The sequence below is a fragment of the Dipodomys spectabilis genome, unplaced genomic scaffold (genome assembly GCF_019054845.1).
Source record: "Dipodomys spectabilis isolate Male_0828 unplaced genomic scaffold, ASM1905484v1 ptg000095l, whole genome shotgun sequence".
NCBI lineage: Eukaryota > Metazoa > Chordata > Mammalia > Rodentia > Heteromyidae > Dipodomys > Dipodomys spectabilis.
The window spans coordinates 34,890,198-34,905,573 of record NW_024870772.1 but is presented as its reverse complement, the minus strand read 5'-3'; the positions used below and the strand labels follow the sequence as shown (position 1 = coordinate 34,905,573).

General features: G+C 41.5%; 1 protein-coding gene across 1 annotated transcript in view; it reads right to left on the bottom strand.

The window, feature by feature from the left end:
* Fry (FRY microtubule binding protein) overlaps positions 1–12,248 on the bottom strand; it is a 365,147-nt gene extending 352,899 nt beyond the window's left edge. Inside the window, exon 1 of the mRNA XM_042685416.1 lies at positions 11,977–12,248. Within this exon, the coding sequence (XP_042541350.1) occupies positions 11,977–12,181 (205 nt within the window). The 5' untranslated portion in view covers positions 12,182–12,248. The remainder of the gene's footprint in view (positions 1–11,976) is intronic.
* Positions 12,249–15,376: the final 3,128 nt, after the last annotated feature.

The window sequence follows — 15,376 nt, the reverse complement described above, 5'->3', positions numbered from 1 at the left end:
AAGAAAAGAAGGCATTATAGTTAAATAGTGAAGCTAAACATGCTTTAGGCAGCACTTTCCTCTAATTCATGTGTGTGTGTGTGTGTGTGTGTGTGTGTGTGTGTGTGTGTGTGTGTGTGTGTCCTGTCCACACTAGGGCTTGAACTCAGAGCTTCACACTTGCTCAAGACTGGTGCTACATCATTTGCACCATAGCTCCTCTTCCAGATAAGAGTCTCATGGACTTTTCTGTTCTAGCTTGCTTTGCATTGTGATTCTCAGATTTCAACCTCCTGAATAGCTAAGACTACAAGTGAGAGCAACCAGTGCAAAGACTAGAGCCATTTATATAGAGTATATAGAGTATAGCCATTTCTTATGTAGCTGAATAACTGAATGGCTGATCTCTTCCCAAACAGTTCTTTCTTCAAAGTATATTAACTTATACAATGACAAGTACTCAAAATGTACCATTAAAGTAAACTGACTAAATATAAAAGTATGTATTTATACATGTGTATATGTATGTGTATGAAAGTATATGTATGCATATATGTCTGTATATATTTTTATAGTCAGTGCAAATACATATGTAGAACATTATCTCAGAATAGGAAAGAAATTGTGTGGGAATACTCAAATCTAAGTATACATAATCTTTAAGGAAGCAACTTACTTTTAGGTTGGATCAGTCTAAGTCACTTTATACCCTAAAGTTGGAACTATAGTTGTGCATCTATCATCTACTATCTATCTATCTATCTATCTATCTATCTATCTATCTATCTATCTATCTATCTACCTACCTACCTACCTATCTAATTATTGTACATATATTTTCACTATATATATATATATATATACATATATATATATACATATATATATATGTATATATATATATATATATATATATATATATTTACCAGAAGGAAAAAATCCTGTAATTGAGGGATAAATCTAATATACTGGCTCACTGTATGCCCTTCATAAGTATAAAATATTTCCTTTGTCCATATACACACAAATCATGCATCTTAATCATATATCTTAATATTATCATCTTGTTTTACTTAAAAATAGCTGGGTATAATGTTCTTATGAAGTTTGTTTTGTTTCTTTAGGATAAAAATCGCAATTGCATCACTCCAATAAATAAATGGTATCATGGAAGTAAAGAGGTTACCTCATTTTTTGTTGCATCAGTACTATTGATAAGAAATGCACTCATTACCTTGCCCATGTAACTGCAACCCCTCTGTATGGTGTTTTCACAATAAAAAAAAGAAATGTCATAATATCTAATTTTTTGGTGTATGTATGGGGCTTGAGTTCTGGGCCTCATACTCTTGTTTAGCTTTTTCACACAAATCTGGTACCATTTGGGTCACATCCCCACTTCCAACATTTTGCTGGTTAATTGGAGATAAGAGTCTGAAGGACTTTTCTTCCCTGGGCTGGTTTCAAACTGCAATCCTCTTATCTCGGCCTCCTGAGCAGCAAGGATTATAGGCATGCACCATCAGCACTGTGCATATTATCTAATTTTAAGTCAAAATGTCGTATTGAATTTCAAAGTTTTTGAAGTCTAGCCTCTCACTATTTCAGCATTTCAAGTGTCGACTATATTTATATACAAGCTGCTTTTGAAAATCATGGTTGTAAAAGAGTTTTTGTCTCACTCCAAATTTGTGTTCGAAGAAAAAGTTGAGGGCTGAACTTCTGAAAGCAGGGCTCTAATCAGACAAAATTAAGCAAAAATATCACATGCAGTAGGATTATTAAACTTAGATAATGTAATTTCTAATACTGTCCGACTTTCAGAGACTTCCCAAGACAAGACTTAAAGTGAAGCATCACTGAGAAAACATATGGATATTGATTACAAATAAGAGTTTCCATGCCTTCCCCTTTTTAAATGCTCAGAGACAAAAGATGCATGTTTTCTCTCCTATACAGAAGCTAGATCTAGAATACATGGGGAAATGATCAATTATACAGGACTCTAGGCATTCACACACAGTGAGACAAAAGGAGGACATTCTTAGGAGAGGAACACAAAGGCGCAATGCCTGTGTGCCTCTGGTCATTTAAAATAACATTTATTGAAATGAACTCCAGAAAATGGAAACAAGAGGTTTTTCTATTTGTTGTGAAAAAAGTTAAAGTGAGTGGGCCTTTTATTAGTATCTCATTATGTAAAACTTCACGTAACCAGAGAGACTGATTAGCAACAGAGGACTTCCCAATGAGATGTATTGGTAACCACCACCCACTTATTAGAAGAAAAAGCATTCATTGTGAAGAATCAAACCTTTGCTACTAAAAATAGGTAAGAATAACTGTTAACCTTAACTGTATATCATTTCCTATTCACAATCTTATTTGGAGTCAGGTGCTAGTGGCTTACACCTGTAATCCTAACTACTCAGGAGGCTAAGAACTGAGGATCAAGGTTGAAGTCAGCCTAAGAAAGAAAGTCTGGGAGACTCTTGTCTCTAATTGCCATTAAAAAGCCAAAAATGAAGCTATGGCTTGAGTAGGTATAGTGCTAGCTTTGAGCACAAAAGCTCATGGATAGTGCCTAGGCTCTGAGTTTAAGCTCCAGGATCATCACAATGTGATGGTGATGATGGTGACGGTGATGATGATGCTAATGATCTTATCTGAGCTTTACACAACCTACATAAATGCTGTTTATAATCCCACTTCACAGATACCCAAACAGGTACTGAGAGATGTGTCCATTTTGGGTTTGGTGAGATGGAGAACCAGGATGAGAAGTAGCTATTGGCTGTGAACTTCTCAGGCTGTGATCCTTTGATGAGAGGTGAGCCAGGAAGTTTGGCCTGGGAGACCCTTTGGCTTTAGCCTTCGAACATGACCTGCCTTGAAAGTGAAATGCTGAAGGAAATCATGGGACCAGATGAGCAGAGATGGGCAAGTGGAGGGATCATGACCTAAGGCACATCTTCCACCATGTCTGAGCGGCTCTGACATACCTGCTATAGGCAAAACACTGTGGGTAGGTGCTGTGAGAAATCTCAGGGGGTGTGAGACATAGTTTCTGTCATCACAAGGTATAACCATCCAACACTGGACACAGCACACAACCTAGGAAGCACTTGTCATAGCAAGCGCTCATAAGGGCTCTGACCAAGCTCTTTATGGAGTCTATCCATCTCACTGACCCCATCCAACCCATCACTCTCCAGGGCTCTGGGATGACAGAATGCTAAATAGAGAATAGTGCACATTGTGTAACGTCTGACTGAAATGTTTGGGACTAGCTCTGCCCTGACACTTGCAATATTTGCATAAACACAATGACTTCTCTGGAAACAGGACTCTGGTCTAAACAGGAAATTCATTGATATTTCATATGCAACATTTACATGCATTGCCTCAAGGTGAATTTATACACTATTTTTAGGGAGCCTGGGTTTTGAGTGTGACCATTCTAAGTGGCTAGATGTGGAATTTTCTACTAACTTGTGTCATGTGGGTGCTCACAATGTTTTGGATTTAGGAGTGTTGTAGTTTTGGAGTTTGGGGATTACTAATGCTCAACCTCTCCTGGAGTCAGCATGCCTAATCCATGTGTCCCTTGCTGTTCCTGTGTTGGTGCCTCTAGACCAGAAGTCTATTCTCATCATCTCCTGCTTGCAGTGAGGTCAGAATGCAAAACTAGCTGCTATTGTTCTGATAATGAACCAGGCTCCCACTAAAAATCTTCATGTATAAGCTGCTGGTGGCTCACTCATGTAATCCTAGCTACTTAGGAGGATCAAGGTTCCAAGCCAGCCCAGATAGGAAAATCCATGAGACTCTTATCTGCAATTAACCACCAGAAAGCTGGAAGTTAGTGCTGTGGGGCAAGGGGTAGAGCTCCAGCCTTAAGTGAAAAAAACTAAAGGACAGTGAGCAGTTCTTGAGTTCAAGCCCCAATACTGGCACACACAAAAACAGACACAAATAAAAACCTTCATTTAGCAAAGAAAAGAATGAAGCAGTTTTTCTTCAGAAATCCTAATTTTGCCAGGAGCCGGTGGCTCACACCTGTAATCCTAGCTACTCAGGAGGCTGAGATCTAAGGATCATGGTTTTCAAAGCCAGCCCAGGCAGAAAAGTCCCCATGAGACTCTTTTTTTTTAAATTGTGAAAATACCATACAGAGGGGTTACAATTACATGAGCAAGGTAATGAGTATATTTATCAAGCATTGTTGCCGCCTCCTTTGTTTCCCCTTACCATCCCTTCCCATCTCCCAAAAATCTTACTGCGCCAAAGTTGTAAAGTTTGTTTTTCGACATAATGTCTTGTACGTCTCATTGTTGCAATGGGTCCACATGTATCCCCATTTAAACAATTTGCTTTTTCCCTTCCCCTCCCCAAATTATACCAACATCAAATACAGTGAAGACAAGGGTTATACTATAGGGGAGGGACATACAAAGCAACAAAGAAATCATCTTATAAATATGTTAGAAACAATTGCATGAAAGAAAAACCATTTGAGTCCTTATCTTGAGGTTCATTTCGACTAACATCAACTCATCTGACCATTTCTGCTTGTCTCAGACATATACTAGTTATTGCAAATAAGGGAAACCATGGGACCTATGTTTCCCATGAGACTCTTATCTCCAAAACCTGAAGTGGCGCTGTGGCTCAAGTGGTAGAGTGCTAGCCTTGAGCACAGAGAGGTTCAAAGACAGTGCTTAGGCCCTGAGTTCAAGCCCTACAACTGATAAAAATAAAGAGTCTTAATTTTAATCAACTTTTTGTAGACTATGGATTTGAAAGAAAAAAAAAAACATTCTTTAGGAACAGAATTTCTATGTAGCCTAAGCTGCATGGGAACTTACGATCCTCCTGTCTCAGCCTTCTGAGGGCTGGGATTCTAGGTAGGTCCCACTAAGCCTCGCTTGGAACCAAAATTTGATTTTAAAAACAAGAAACAATGTTTGGCCACATGTTGTGATTCAGCTGTGTTCTTTCAGGTCAGCGTCCTCTCCTGCTGGCCAGGAGCTCTTAATCACACTTGTCCTCGGCCTACGTGACGTGGAAATACCTGGAATTGCCTGTTTCCTCCAAGCAGATGGCTTCTTGCTTCATACAACAGATGACTGTAAAGGCAGTAGGGTATTTTAAGAACTAGCTGATTAAACACAACTTGTTTGCTCAAAAGTGAGGAAGGAACAACCTATGATGCTAGGCCCCAGTGTCCCTTTCTCCAGGCTGAGATGCTCCTTTGTATGCCTGTGGCCTGTGGGTGTGGTATACATTAGACCACTTCTCTCTAGATACATGATTTGTGTGTGTGGGGGGGGGGGTGCAGGTCCTGGCTTGAACTCAGGGTCTGGGTGTTGTCTCTGAATCTTGAGTTTATTTGCTCAAGGCTAGAACTCTACCACTTGAGCCACAGCTCCAATTATAGCTTTTATTTATTTATTTATTCATTCATTTATTTAAATGTTTAAATTGGAGATAAGTCTCACAGACTTTCCTGCTTGGGCTGTCTTCAAACCACAATCGTCAGATCTCAGCATCCTGAGTAACTAGGATTATAGGCATAATCCACTGGTGTCCAGAGGACTTGGCTTCATTGACTGGCTAGGCAGTCCCTCAGGTCTTCAGCTCAAGGCAAGCATTCTACCATTTTAGCCACAGTGCCACTTCCACTTTTCTGGTGGTTTATTGGAAATAAGAGTCTCAGAAGCTTTCCTGCCTGGCCTGGCTTTGAACTGCCATCCTCAGATCTCAGCCTTCTGAGTAGCTAGGATTCCAGGTGTGAGCCAATAGTGCCCGATGGAGACTCAAATCCTAATGCTTAGTCTCTGAGACCCGGAACTGCAGACCCTTAGCCAAATGACTATTGATAAATCTTCTCTTAAAGAAGATAAAATGCTTGGTTTTGATATAAATAAAACTTCTACTCTGTAGTTTTCTAAGATTCATCTAAGATGGAGGACTTTAGAGTTTCTCCTTCCTTTATCAAGAGGTATTTATTGAGCTGTGCAATATACAAACATCTTGTTAGAAAAATTATTTCCCATATGCCTGGACTAAAAATAGAATCACTGTTTGCTTGGTTCCCAAGGCCTGGAATAGTTCCTGGCTTGTAGCAGAGTGTGTGTGTGTGTGTGTGTGTGTGTGTGTGTGTGTGTGTGTGTGTGTGTGTGTGTGTGTGTGCGTGCGTGTGTGTGTATGTGTCGGTACTGAGGCTGGAACTTAGAACCTTGTTCTCTCACCTGGCTTTTTTTGCTCAAGGCTGGTACTCTACCACATTTGCCACAGCTCCACTTCTGGCTATTTGCTAGATAATTGGAGGTAAGAATCTTATGGACCTTTCTGCCCAGGTTGACTTCAAACTGCAGTCCTCAGATCTCCATGTGAGTCCCTAGCATCCAGCTCTGACACTTCTTTTTTTTTTTTTTTAAACGAATGCATGAGATAATCCTACCTCCTTTTTTCCTCCATCTGGAGTTTAAGCTGTGATTGAACCACTATAAAGTCATTCCCTTTTGACAATGATTATCTGCTAACCAATTCTTTCTTGGAGCTAGAATCAGATAAGAACTCTAGACTGGTACAATGCCCCACACATGAGGTAACTAACCACCAGATGGTGAATGGACACCAACTTTGAACAATTTAAGGAAGTAAGACATAATCTGTGTTTTTATGGAGTTTCTACATAAACAATCTATACATAAAGGTACCACTATAATGTAGCACTGAAGCCAAGAAGGTATAAAGGAGTCAAAGAGGTCAAAAAGAGGTCAGTGGTAGAAGATGGAGGACTAGAAAGGGCCTTCCAGAGAATCCAAGAAAGGGCTTCACAGGAATGCAGGTGCATGAGAGTGTGCAAGTATGTATGTGGGTATGTATGTGTGCGTGCATGTGTGCGTGTGTGCGTGCGTGTGTGTGTGTGTGTGTGTGTGATGTTGGGAGATGACAAGAATGCCATGAGCAGTGTCTGGAGGAAGTCAGAAAGGACAAAGGATAGATCAGGGGCACATTCTCTTCAGTGCAATTAGAGATCATTGGATAACTATTTATTGAATGCATGCTACGCACCAGCCCTTGTGCCAGGCACTTGGTATACAAAGGATAACCAGCCTGTCATGGCACTGGATAACTGGCTGGGGGTGGGGGAGGGAGGGCAAGGAGGAAGGGGAAATAAAGACACACAGACACACAGTTACAATACAGGGTGATAAGAGCTGTCAGAGAAAAGAGTCTAAGGTCCTTTCAGAAGGAAGGGCCTCAATTGTACCAACCTAATCTCTTCTTTCCTCTCTTTTTTGGTGGGGGGGGGGGGGGAATGGGCAGTCCTGGGGCTTGAACTCAGGGCCTAGGCACTGTCCCTCAGCTTCTTTTGCTCAAGGCTAGCACTCTACCACTTGAGCCACAGAGCCACTTCTGGCTTTTTCTGTTTATGTGGCACTGAGGAATTGAACCCAGGGCTTCATGTATGCTAGACAAACATTCTACCCCTGAGTCACATTCCCAGCCCCCAATCTCCTCTTGAAAGAGATGTGAAATCATCACCTGAGGCCAAGGAAGGACCTGGTTGGGGGGAACTTCAGGTAGCATGTGCAGGAGGGGGTCACAGGTCTCTGAAGCTGGCTGAGTTTGTGGATCACAAGGAGGAATGTTTGGTAAAGGACTGGGGATGGAGGCCAGGGAAGATCATGTTAAAGGGCTTAAGCTTTTTCCTGTGTATGGAGGTCACCTTGAAAAAAATCTTACTATTATTTGTCTGCTGTGGGACTTGAACTCAGGGCCTGGGTACCTGGGCACTATTCATAACCTCTTTGTGCTCAAGGCTACTGCTTTACTACTTGAGCTACAGTACCACTTTCCATTTTGCAAAACCTTAAGACAGGGAAGGAAACAAACAGATATTCCTTTTCATTAATATATATTTTTGATTGTAAAGATACTGTACAGAAGGGTTAGTTACATGAGTAAGGTAATGAGTACATTTCCTATTGAGCATTGCTACCTACTTCTTTGTTTTATCCCTACCATCCCTTCCCTCCCCACCTCCCCAACTCCTCCCTCCCCTGCCCCGAAGTTGTAAAGTTCCTTTTCAATACAGTGTCTTGTACATCTCATACAAACAGATATTCATTTTAAGTAGATGATTATGTGCAGTATGAGCAGGCGTAGAGGAGAAAAGGATAAGATCAAAGGGGAGCTGGCAGCTGGTGGCTCACGCCTGTAGTCTTGGCTACCCAGAAGACTGCCAGCCTGGCAGATGAATCCCAGAGATTCTCATCTCCAATTAGCCACCAAAAATGCAGAAATGGAGGTGGTGTGGCTCAAATGGTAGAGTTCCAGTCTTGAGCAAGTATCAGGCCCTGAGTTCAAGCCCCAGTACTAGCACCAATAAAAAAGAGGGAGGAGGGATATGGAGCTAAAGTCTGGAAGACTTATTCCCAACATAATGCATGAAGTAAATAGTTGGTGAATGAATGAATGAAAGGATCAACCAATCAGTTGTTCAGTGCAGGACTGGAAACATGACACTGAATGTGGAGTCAAGAATTGCGTGCGTGAAGGGGTCAGAATGAATGCTCATTGAAATACCAATGGATCCTCAATTACTGAGTCTCTGAAGACAAATTATCCCCACGGTTGATAATGGAGGGTAGTGAAATAGTGGAAATCACGGATATGTGAAAAAGACCTGGGCAGGATCCCTAGTTTTGCTAATCTATTAGTTGTGAAATACATCTGAATTTCTCCAACTTTCCATTCCCACAACCATTACTCTTTTCCCCCTTTCCCCTTCCTCCCCCTCCCCCTGCTCTCCCTTTCTCCCCCTCTCCCCTCTTTCCTATTAGTACTGGGCTTGAACTTAGGCCTTACACTCTTATTTGACTTTTTCACCCAAGGCTGACACTCTACCATGGAGCCATAGCTCCAGTCCAAACTTGTTGCTGGTTAAATAGACTTTTCTGCCTGGGATAGCTTTGAACCTCCATCCTCATATTTCAGCCTCCTGAGTAGCTAGGGTTACAGGTATGAGCTACCACACCTGATGACATCTACTCTTTTTTTTTTTTGTCAGTCATGAGGCCTGGGCGCTGTCCCTCAGCTCTTCAGCTCAAGGCTAGTGCTCTAACAGTTGAGCCACAGTGCCACTTCCAGCTTTTTCTGCTTATGTGGTGCTGAGGAATTGAACCCCAGGCCTCATGCATGCAAGGCAAGCACTCTACCACTGAGCCACCTTCCCAGCCTGACATCTACTCTTTATATGCAACTGTATTAGCAGCATAAAATGGGAAGTGTTGTTACACTCTGTGTACATTTCTCTTTGCAGGTGGTCTGTAGGCACTGAGCCAGAATCTGTAGCCCAGCAATGTCTTAAAATCATCTGCTTTAGAAAGCTATCATTATAACTCACAGGACAGTGGAGTCATGGATTTAGAAATCCAGTAACCAGTGTAGTTTAAACTTCAGGCAGGTTAACTCTGTAACTTGCCCATGGGAGACCTGGTGGCAAGTGGGCAGAGGAGTTGGAAGAGGCCATCTTTGGCTGATGTCCCCAAGGGCATCCCTGAGGACAGAAACAGGCCAAAATGAAGGACCCAGTTGGAGCACTAGACATAAGTCCATGAAGGGTTGGAAGCTCCTGCAGGTAGTTGGGGACAATGTTCAGAACTTGACTTTGCAATTTCAGTACTTGTTCCCAAACTCCATTGTGACAAATCAGTTCTGCCAGCTAGCTCTTAGGAAGGGTAATTTTTGTAAGGCTCAAGCCAGGAAGACATTTCACAGGTTTGTGGCTACAGCTAACAGGGTTGAGCGAGCACCCAGGAAGTGAGAGCAATGACTACAGGAGCCAGGGGTCCTCCTGGAACCAGGAAGGAGGAGGCAGCGGTGTGAAAGGTAAAGGCAGGGCTGGTAGTAGTGGGAGTGGAGAAAAACAGGTTGAATTGTAACATACAGTAAGCCAACAAATTTTTTTTAAAAAGAAAGAAAAAGAAGAAGGTGAAGAATAGCTCTTAAAAAACATTCTGGAGGATGAGTGAACTCATTCCTATGAAATGCTTCCTGTCAGGGGCTTTAGATCTGAGTTCCTGAACAGGCCTAAAGGTTTTACTTTAGACACTTAAATATTCCTCCTTTCAATCCTTAATACATTTACAAATTCATACTGCTTGGCTCAGTCCAGGCTTGGCTTTTCCTCCTCCCCCTCAACCCAAATGAGCAAGTCTGGGCAGACAAATCTGAGAGACTCTTATCTCCAATTAACCAGCAAAAGCCATAACTGGAAGCATGGCTTAACTGGTAAATTACCAGAGAGTTTGAGGCCCCAAGTTCAAAGTTCAACCCCAGGACTGGCCTGTACACAGGCGTGCACACACAAACACACAGAATTTCCTTAAGATATGTAACTTTTAGTCCATGATGCTTCGTATCTCTAAATCATCTTCTAGATCTTTTTTTTCTTGGCAGTACTGGAGTTTTGAAGTCAGAGTTTCAGGCTTCAGCTAGTGCTCCACCATTTGAGCAATACCTCTAGCCCTGTTTGTTTGCTTGCTTGTTTTGGTTTTTTTTTTTTTTTTCTGATTATTTTAGAGACAGAGGCTAGGGAACTATTCTGCCCAGGCTGGCTTCAAAATGTAGTCCTCCAGGTCTGAGAAGCTATGATTATGGTTATGAGCCAATGGTGCCCAGCTAGATATTTCTTTCTAGGATTAAAGGCATGGGCTATTGGAGGCAGACAAGCTAGATATTTCTTTTTTCATTTTTAAATTTTTAAAATTATCTTTAAGTAGTTGTCCAAAGAAGTTCCCATTCTACAAAACAGTATATGAATACAAAGTGTCTGACAACAATGTCACCCATTGCTCCTAACCCACTCCTTAGCTCACTTTTCTTTTTTTTTAAATTGAGATTAGGTGATTACATACATTTCACATATTTCACAGTATTGTGGAATAGTGATACTTAAAGTCACAAACACATTTTAAGCTTCACAAGGCAAATTGTCATTATCATGGTCTATAAAGTTTGTGAATTCTATGAGCTTTGACAATACAATTATTTCTTCCATGTCAGGTGATATGTACATTTCTTTCCTTTTGCTTAGAGGAAGCTGTTCCCTCTTTCCCTCTCATTCCTCCCTTTAGATATTTCTTAAAGTGGTAAAAAGTGTGACCTATTGAGAATGTCAGTATCATTTTTATGAAATGATACTACCTGACTGAATTATTTTCTCATTTTCTATTATCACTGAGTCTGCTCTCTGCAGTTGGCTCAAATCTATCCTCCATTTCAAAAGCTCCAATTAATCCATCAACCACAACAAAAAGGCCATTTCCAGTTTATTTTGTTCCTGTACTGAAATCAAATTGTCAAGGAAATTCCCACTCCACAGTGGTCACTTAGCGCAGTTAGGGTCCTAGCAGATGTCTGCATATCTGTAATCATCCACACAAGAACATCAAAGGCAGACATCAGAGTCCCCTTATCAAGACTGAGATCCATGTGTCTCCAGTTCTCTAATACATTTCACCATCCACATTGTTTAATTGAGCCCTTTACTACAAATGGTTTTAAGCTCTGATGCAAGACAGGAATTTGAAGCATGCATGGAAGTATGCTATGTTGTTAATTTCTGGTGCACATCAACATCAACTTCACTCAGCAATTCAATAATCTTGTAAAATAAAGAAGATGTGCCAGAGAATGACAAGCCACACAGAAGTCTCCAGAATTGCAAGAAAATCAGTCTCACTGTCATAAAATAGCCACCTGTTTCCAGATCTGTAAAGATGTCACAACCAATAAAGAAAAATAAAAGGAGGAGAGAAGGTTTTCCAACTGAAGAGCTGTTCCAACTTGTTTAGGACCTGTTTATGTGGACACTTCACATTCTCAACAGGTAATTTTAACACCTGATTTCAATAACTGATACAGAGTTTCTATTTTGTCTTAATTCTACTAGAAGGCATACATTTTAGTAATTCCTACCTGGAAAGATGGATGGTCTCTTTTTGGGACGCCTTAGATGAAAAGGTTCCAAGTTCTTAATGTTTCTTTGAAGTCTTCCTCTAATGTCATTTCCTAAGAGTATTTCAGGGGGTAGGCTGCTCCTTCTTGACGATTTGTAATCATTTTGGGGTGAAGTTAGCTTGTCCTTCGTTCTGGAATATAAATTACTGTCATCAACAGCCATCGTAGCAGATTCATTGGAGAGTCAGAACAAAAATCCCCAAAGTCAAATCCAGCCCGGGGCAGCTGTGCCACCTCTTCTGCTCCAGAAGGGAGGTTCTCATGCTTTGCCCAGTACTTGTTTGGGAAGCTTAGCAAGTAGCTGGGCGTGGACATGAACAGGTGTAGAATTACGAAGTAGCTCCTCCCTTAACAGTTAATAGCACAGAGAAGGAGGGATCCAAAAAAAAAAAACCAAAAACAAACCCATTAGGTGCTGCCAATGACTGGGGAATGTGCACAGATGTGACCCAGAGACTGAGCTGTGGTGGATGGCAATAAAACTCATGTCATGATTGCTACATGGAAGTTCTGGTTCAGCTGTGTAAATGCCAGAAAAATAAACACAACTTGCTAAGAACAAATCCCAAAGCACATCGAAAGTTTTGACATTCCCTATGATTTCCCTAATGCTTCAAGAAATAGTTTTTCTGAAAAGCATTTTTTAAAATCATCTTCAAGTAGTTGTACAAAGGAGTTGCCACTGAACAGAGCGGTTTATGAACTATAATCATTTCTCTTCTTTCTTTTTTGTTTCAAACCACATGCAAATGCATGACAAATGCCCTTCTCCCCTCATGATTTGGCAGGCAGCTGACTAGGACATTGGCTGGAAGAGGGAGATGAGAGATGGCTGGAGAGACCAGGAAGCAACTGCTTGTGGGCTTGTGCAGATGACTTCGCCAGAAGTTCATGCTGCCTGGAAGGGGTGTCACAGATCTATGAAACAAGCTTTGTCCTCAGACAGTTTGACTACTCAACAGACAAGAAGGCTGAGATCTGAGGACTGGGGCTCAAAGCCAGCCTGGGCATAAAAACCCACAAGAGGCTGGGAATATGGCTTAGTGGTACAGTGTTTGCCTAGCATGCATGGAGCTCTGGGTTCAATTCCTCAGCACTACATAAACAGAAAAAAGGTGGAAGTGGCACTGTGGCTCAAGTGGTAGAGTGCTAGCCTTGAGCAAAAGAAGCTCAGGGACAGTGCCCAGGCCCTGAGTTCAAGCCCCAGGACTGGCCAATAAATAAATAAATAAATAAATAAATAAATAAGTCCATGAGACTCTTATCCAATGAACCACCAAAAAAGCCAGAAGTAGTGGCTGTTGCTAAAGTGGTAGAGTACTAGCCTTGAGCAGAAAAAGCCAAGTAATAGCTGGAGTTCCTAAATTCAAGCCCCAGTCCTGTAGTGGCACACACATGCACAAAAGGTAAATGTTACTCCCTCACTGCCCAGCCCTCCCCATGGGGACCCTCCCCATTTTCCAACTAAATCAGTCATTTGGTCTGGTGATCAAACACACAAGCCACGTCCTACTTGTCCTGGTGACATATTTCTATTTTGTTCCCTCTGTTCTGGAGTTTGTATTTCTCTGTCCTTTGTCCCTTTCCCCTCTGCTCTATTTATGTGTCAATGTCCTACATTATAGCTATAATTTATCCTCCCTGATCATGCCCCAGGACTGTGTCCTTCAGCAATGCATGTGTGTATGTGTGTGTGTGTGTCATTGTCTTCCCCCCTTTCTCCCTCCCCCCCTCACACACACACACACACACACACACACACACACACACACACACCCTACATACCCTCATGCTGCTGTCTGGTTATACTGTGAGTTAGAAGATGACATCATCTTTTTTCCTCCCTGTGCCAGGGATCAGGAGGCACAAATAATATCAAGGATCCCTGTTTACTTTGTTTCTTGGATGCCAAGCAGGCATTAGTATTTGTTCAAATTTGAGAGCTAAATTTCCTTACCTAACCAAGGATATATTTCCATACCAATAGAAGTCTTTTTTTCTCTATTTTCCTTATGCCTTGACCATAACAGGTCTTCAAACAATGGCAGAATCTTTTTTCTGAAGAGAAACTTTTTTTGTCGGTCATGGGGCTTGAACTCTGGGCTTGGGCGCTGTCTCTCTGCTCTTCAGCTCAAGGCGAGAGCTTGAACCACAGCGCCACTTCCGGTTTTCTAGTGGTTTATTGGAGATAACAGTCTCATGGACTTTCCTGCCGGGGCTGGCTTTGAACCTTGATCCTCAGATCTCAGCCTCTTGAGTAGCTAGGATTACAGGCGTGAGCCACCGGTGCCCAGCAAGAGAAACATTTTTTACGCAAGTATGTTCACACTAGAATTACTATTATAATCTTGAAGTCATATTTACATGTTGGATTATTAACTTCGTTTTTTACCAGTTTGGAGAATCTCCCACATGTGGTCCTCTGAAGCCTTAGAACTACAGTGGCAAATTGATGCATCATAAGCTTTGAAAAATGAGTAGCTTATATTCAATCATTCTTAAATGTCCAGTAGAGCCTGATGTGGGTGGCTTATGTCTATAATTTTACTTAGAAAACTAAGATCTGAAAACAGATTGCAGTTCAAAGCCAGTCCTATCAAAACAACAAAACAAAACAAACAAAAAATCCAGCAAAAACCTGGGCTAGAAGTATGGCTTAACTGATGAGATGCCAGCTGAGTGAGCAAGACAAATAAGTACAAGGCCCTGAGTTCCAGACCTCCTACTGAGAAAAAAGGAGGAGAAGGAGGAGGAGGAAGGTGAAGAGGAGGAGGAGGATGAGCAATAGGAAGAGAAGGAGGAGAAAAAGAAAAAAAAAAAGCCCAGGAGACTTGAATCTACCTTACTTCGAACAAAAACAATTTTTTTCCTAGTAAAGAAATTAAAAAGTAAAGCACTTTGCAAAATTTGAGATAATGATAATTAAAAAATCTATAACTTAAACATCAAAACTATTGAATTTTCAAATACATGGCAAAATAAGAGTCCTAGGGCACACAAGTGTCTATGGCTCATGCCTGTCATTCTAGCTACTCAGGAGGCTGAGAGCTGAGAATCCCAATTTGAAGCCAGTCAGGGTGGAACAGGAGTCTCTGCTCTTATCTCCAGTTAATCTGAACAGTCAGTAGTGCCCAGGTTCTGAGTTCAAGACCCAGTGCGCATACACGCCCACACACACACTTCTTAGGGCAGAAAAGGCTGGTATAGTAAGGAAATATATGGCAAGTACAGAATTTAGTGACTACTTCTTTCCTAGTTCAAGTGTCATTATGGGAGTAAATAAGAGCACACATGCAGTGAGTGGAAGATGCTGTTATCAACCACAGGGAATGGAAGGTACATCTATGCAGTGCATGTA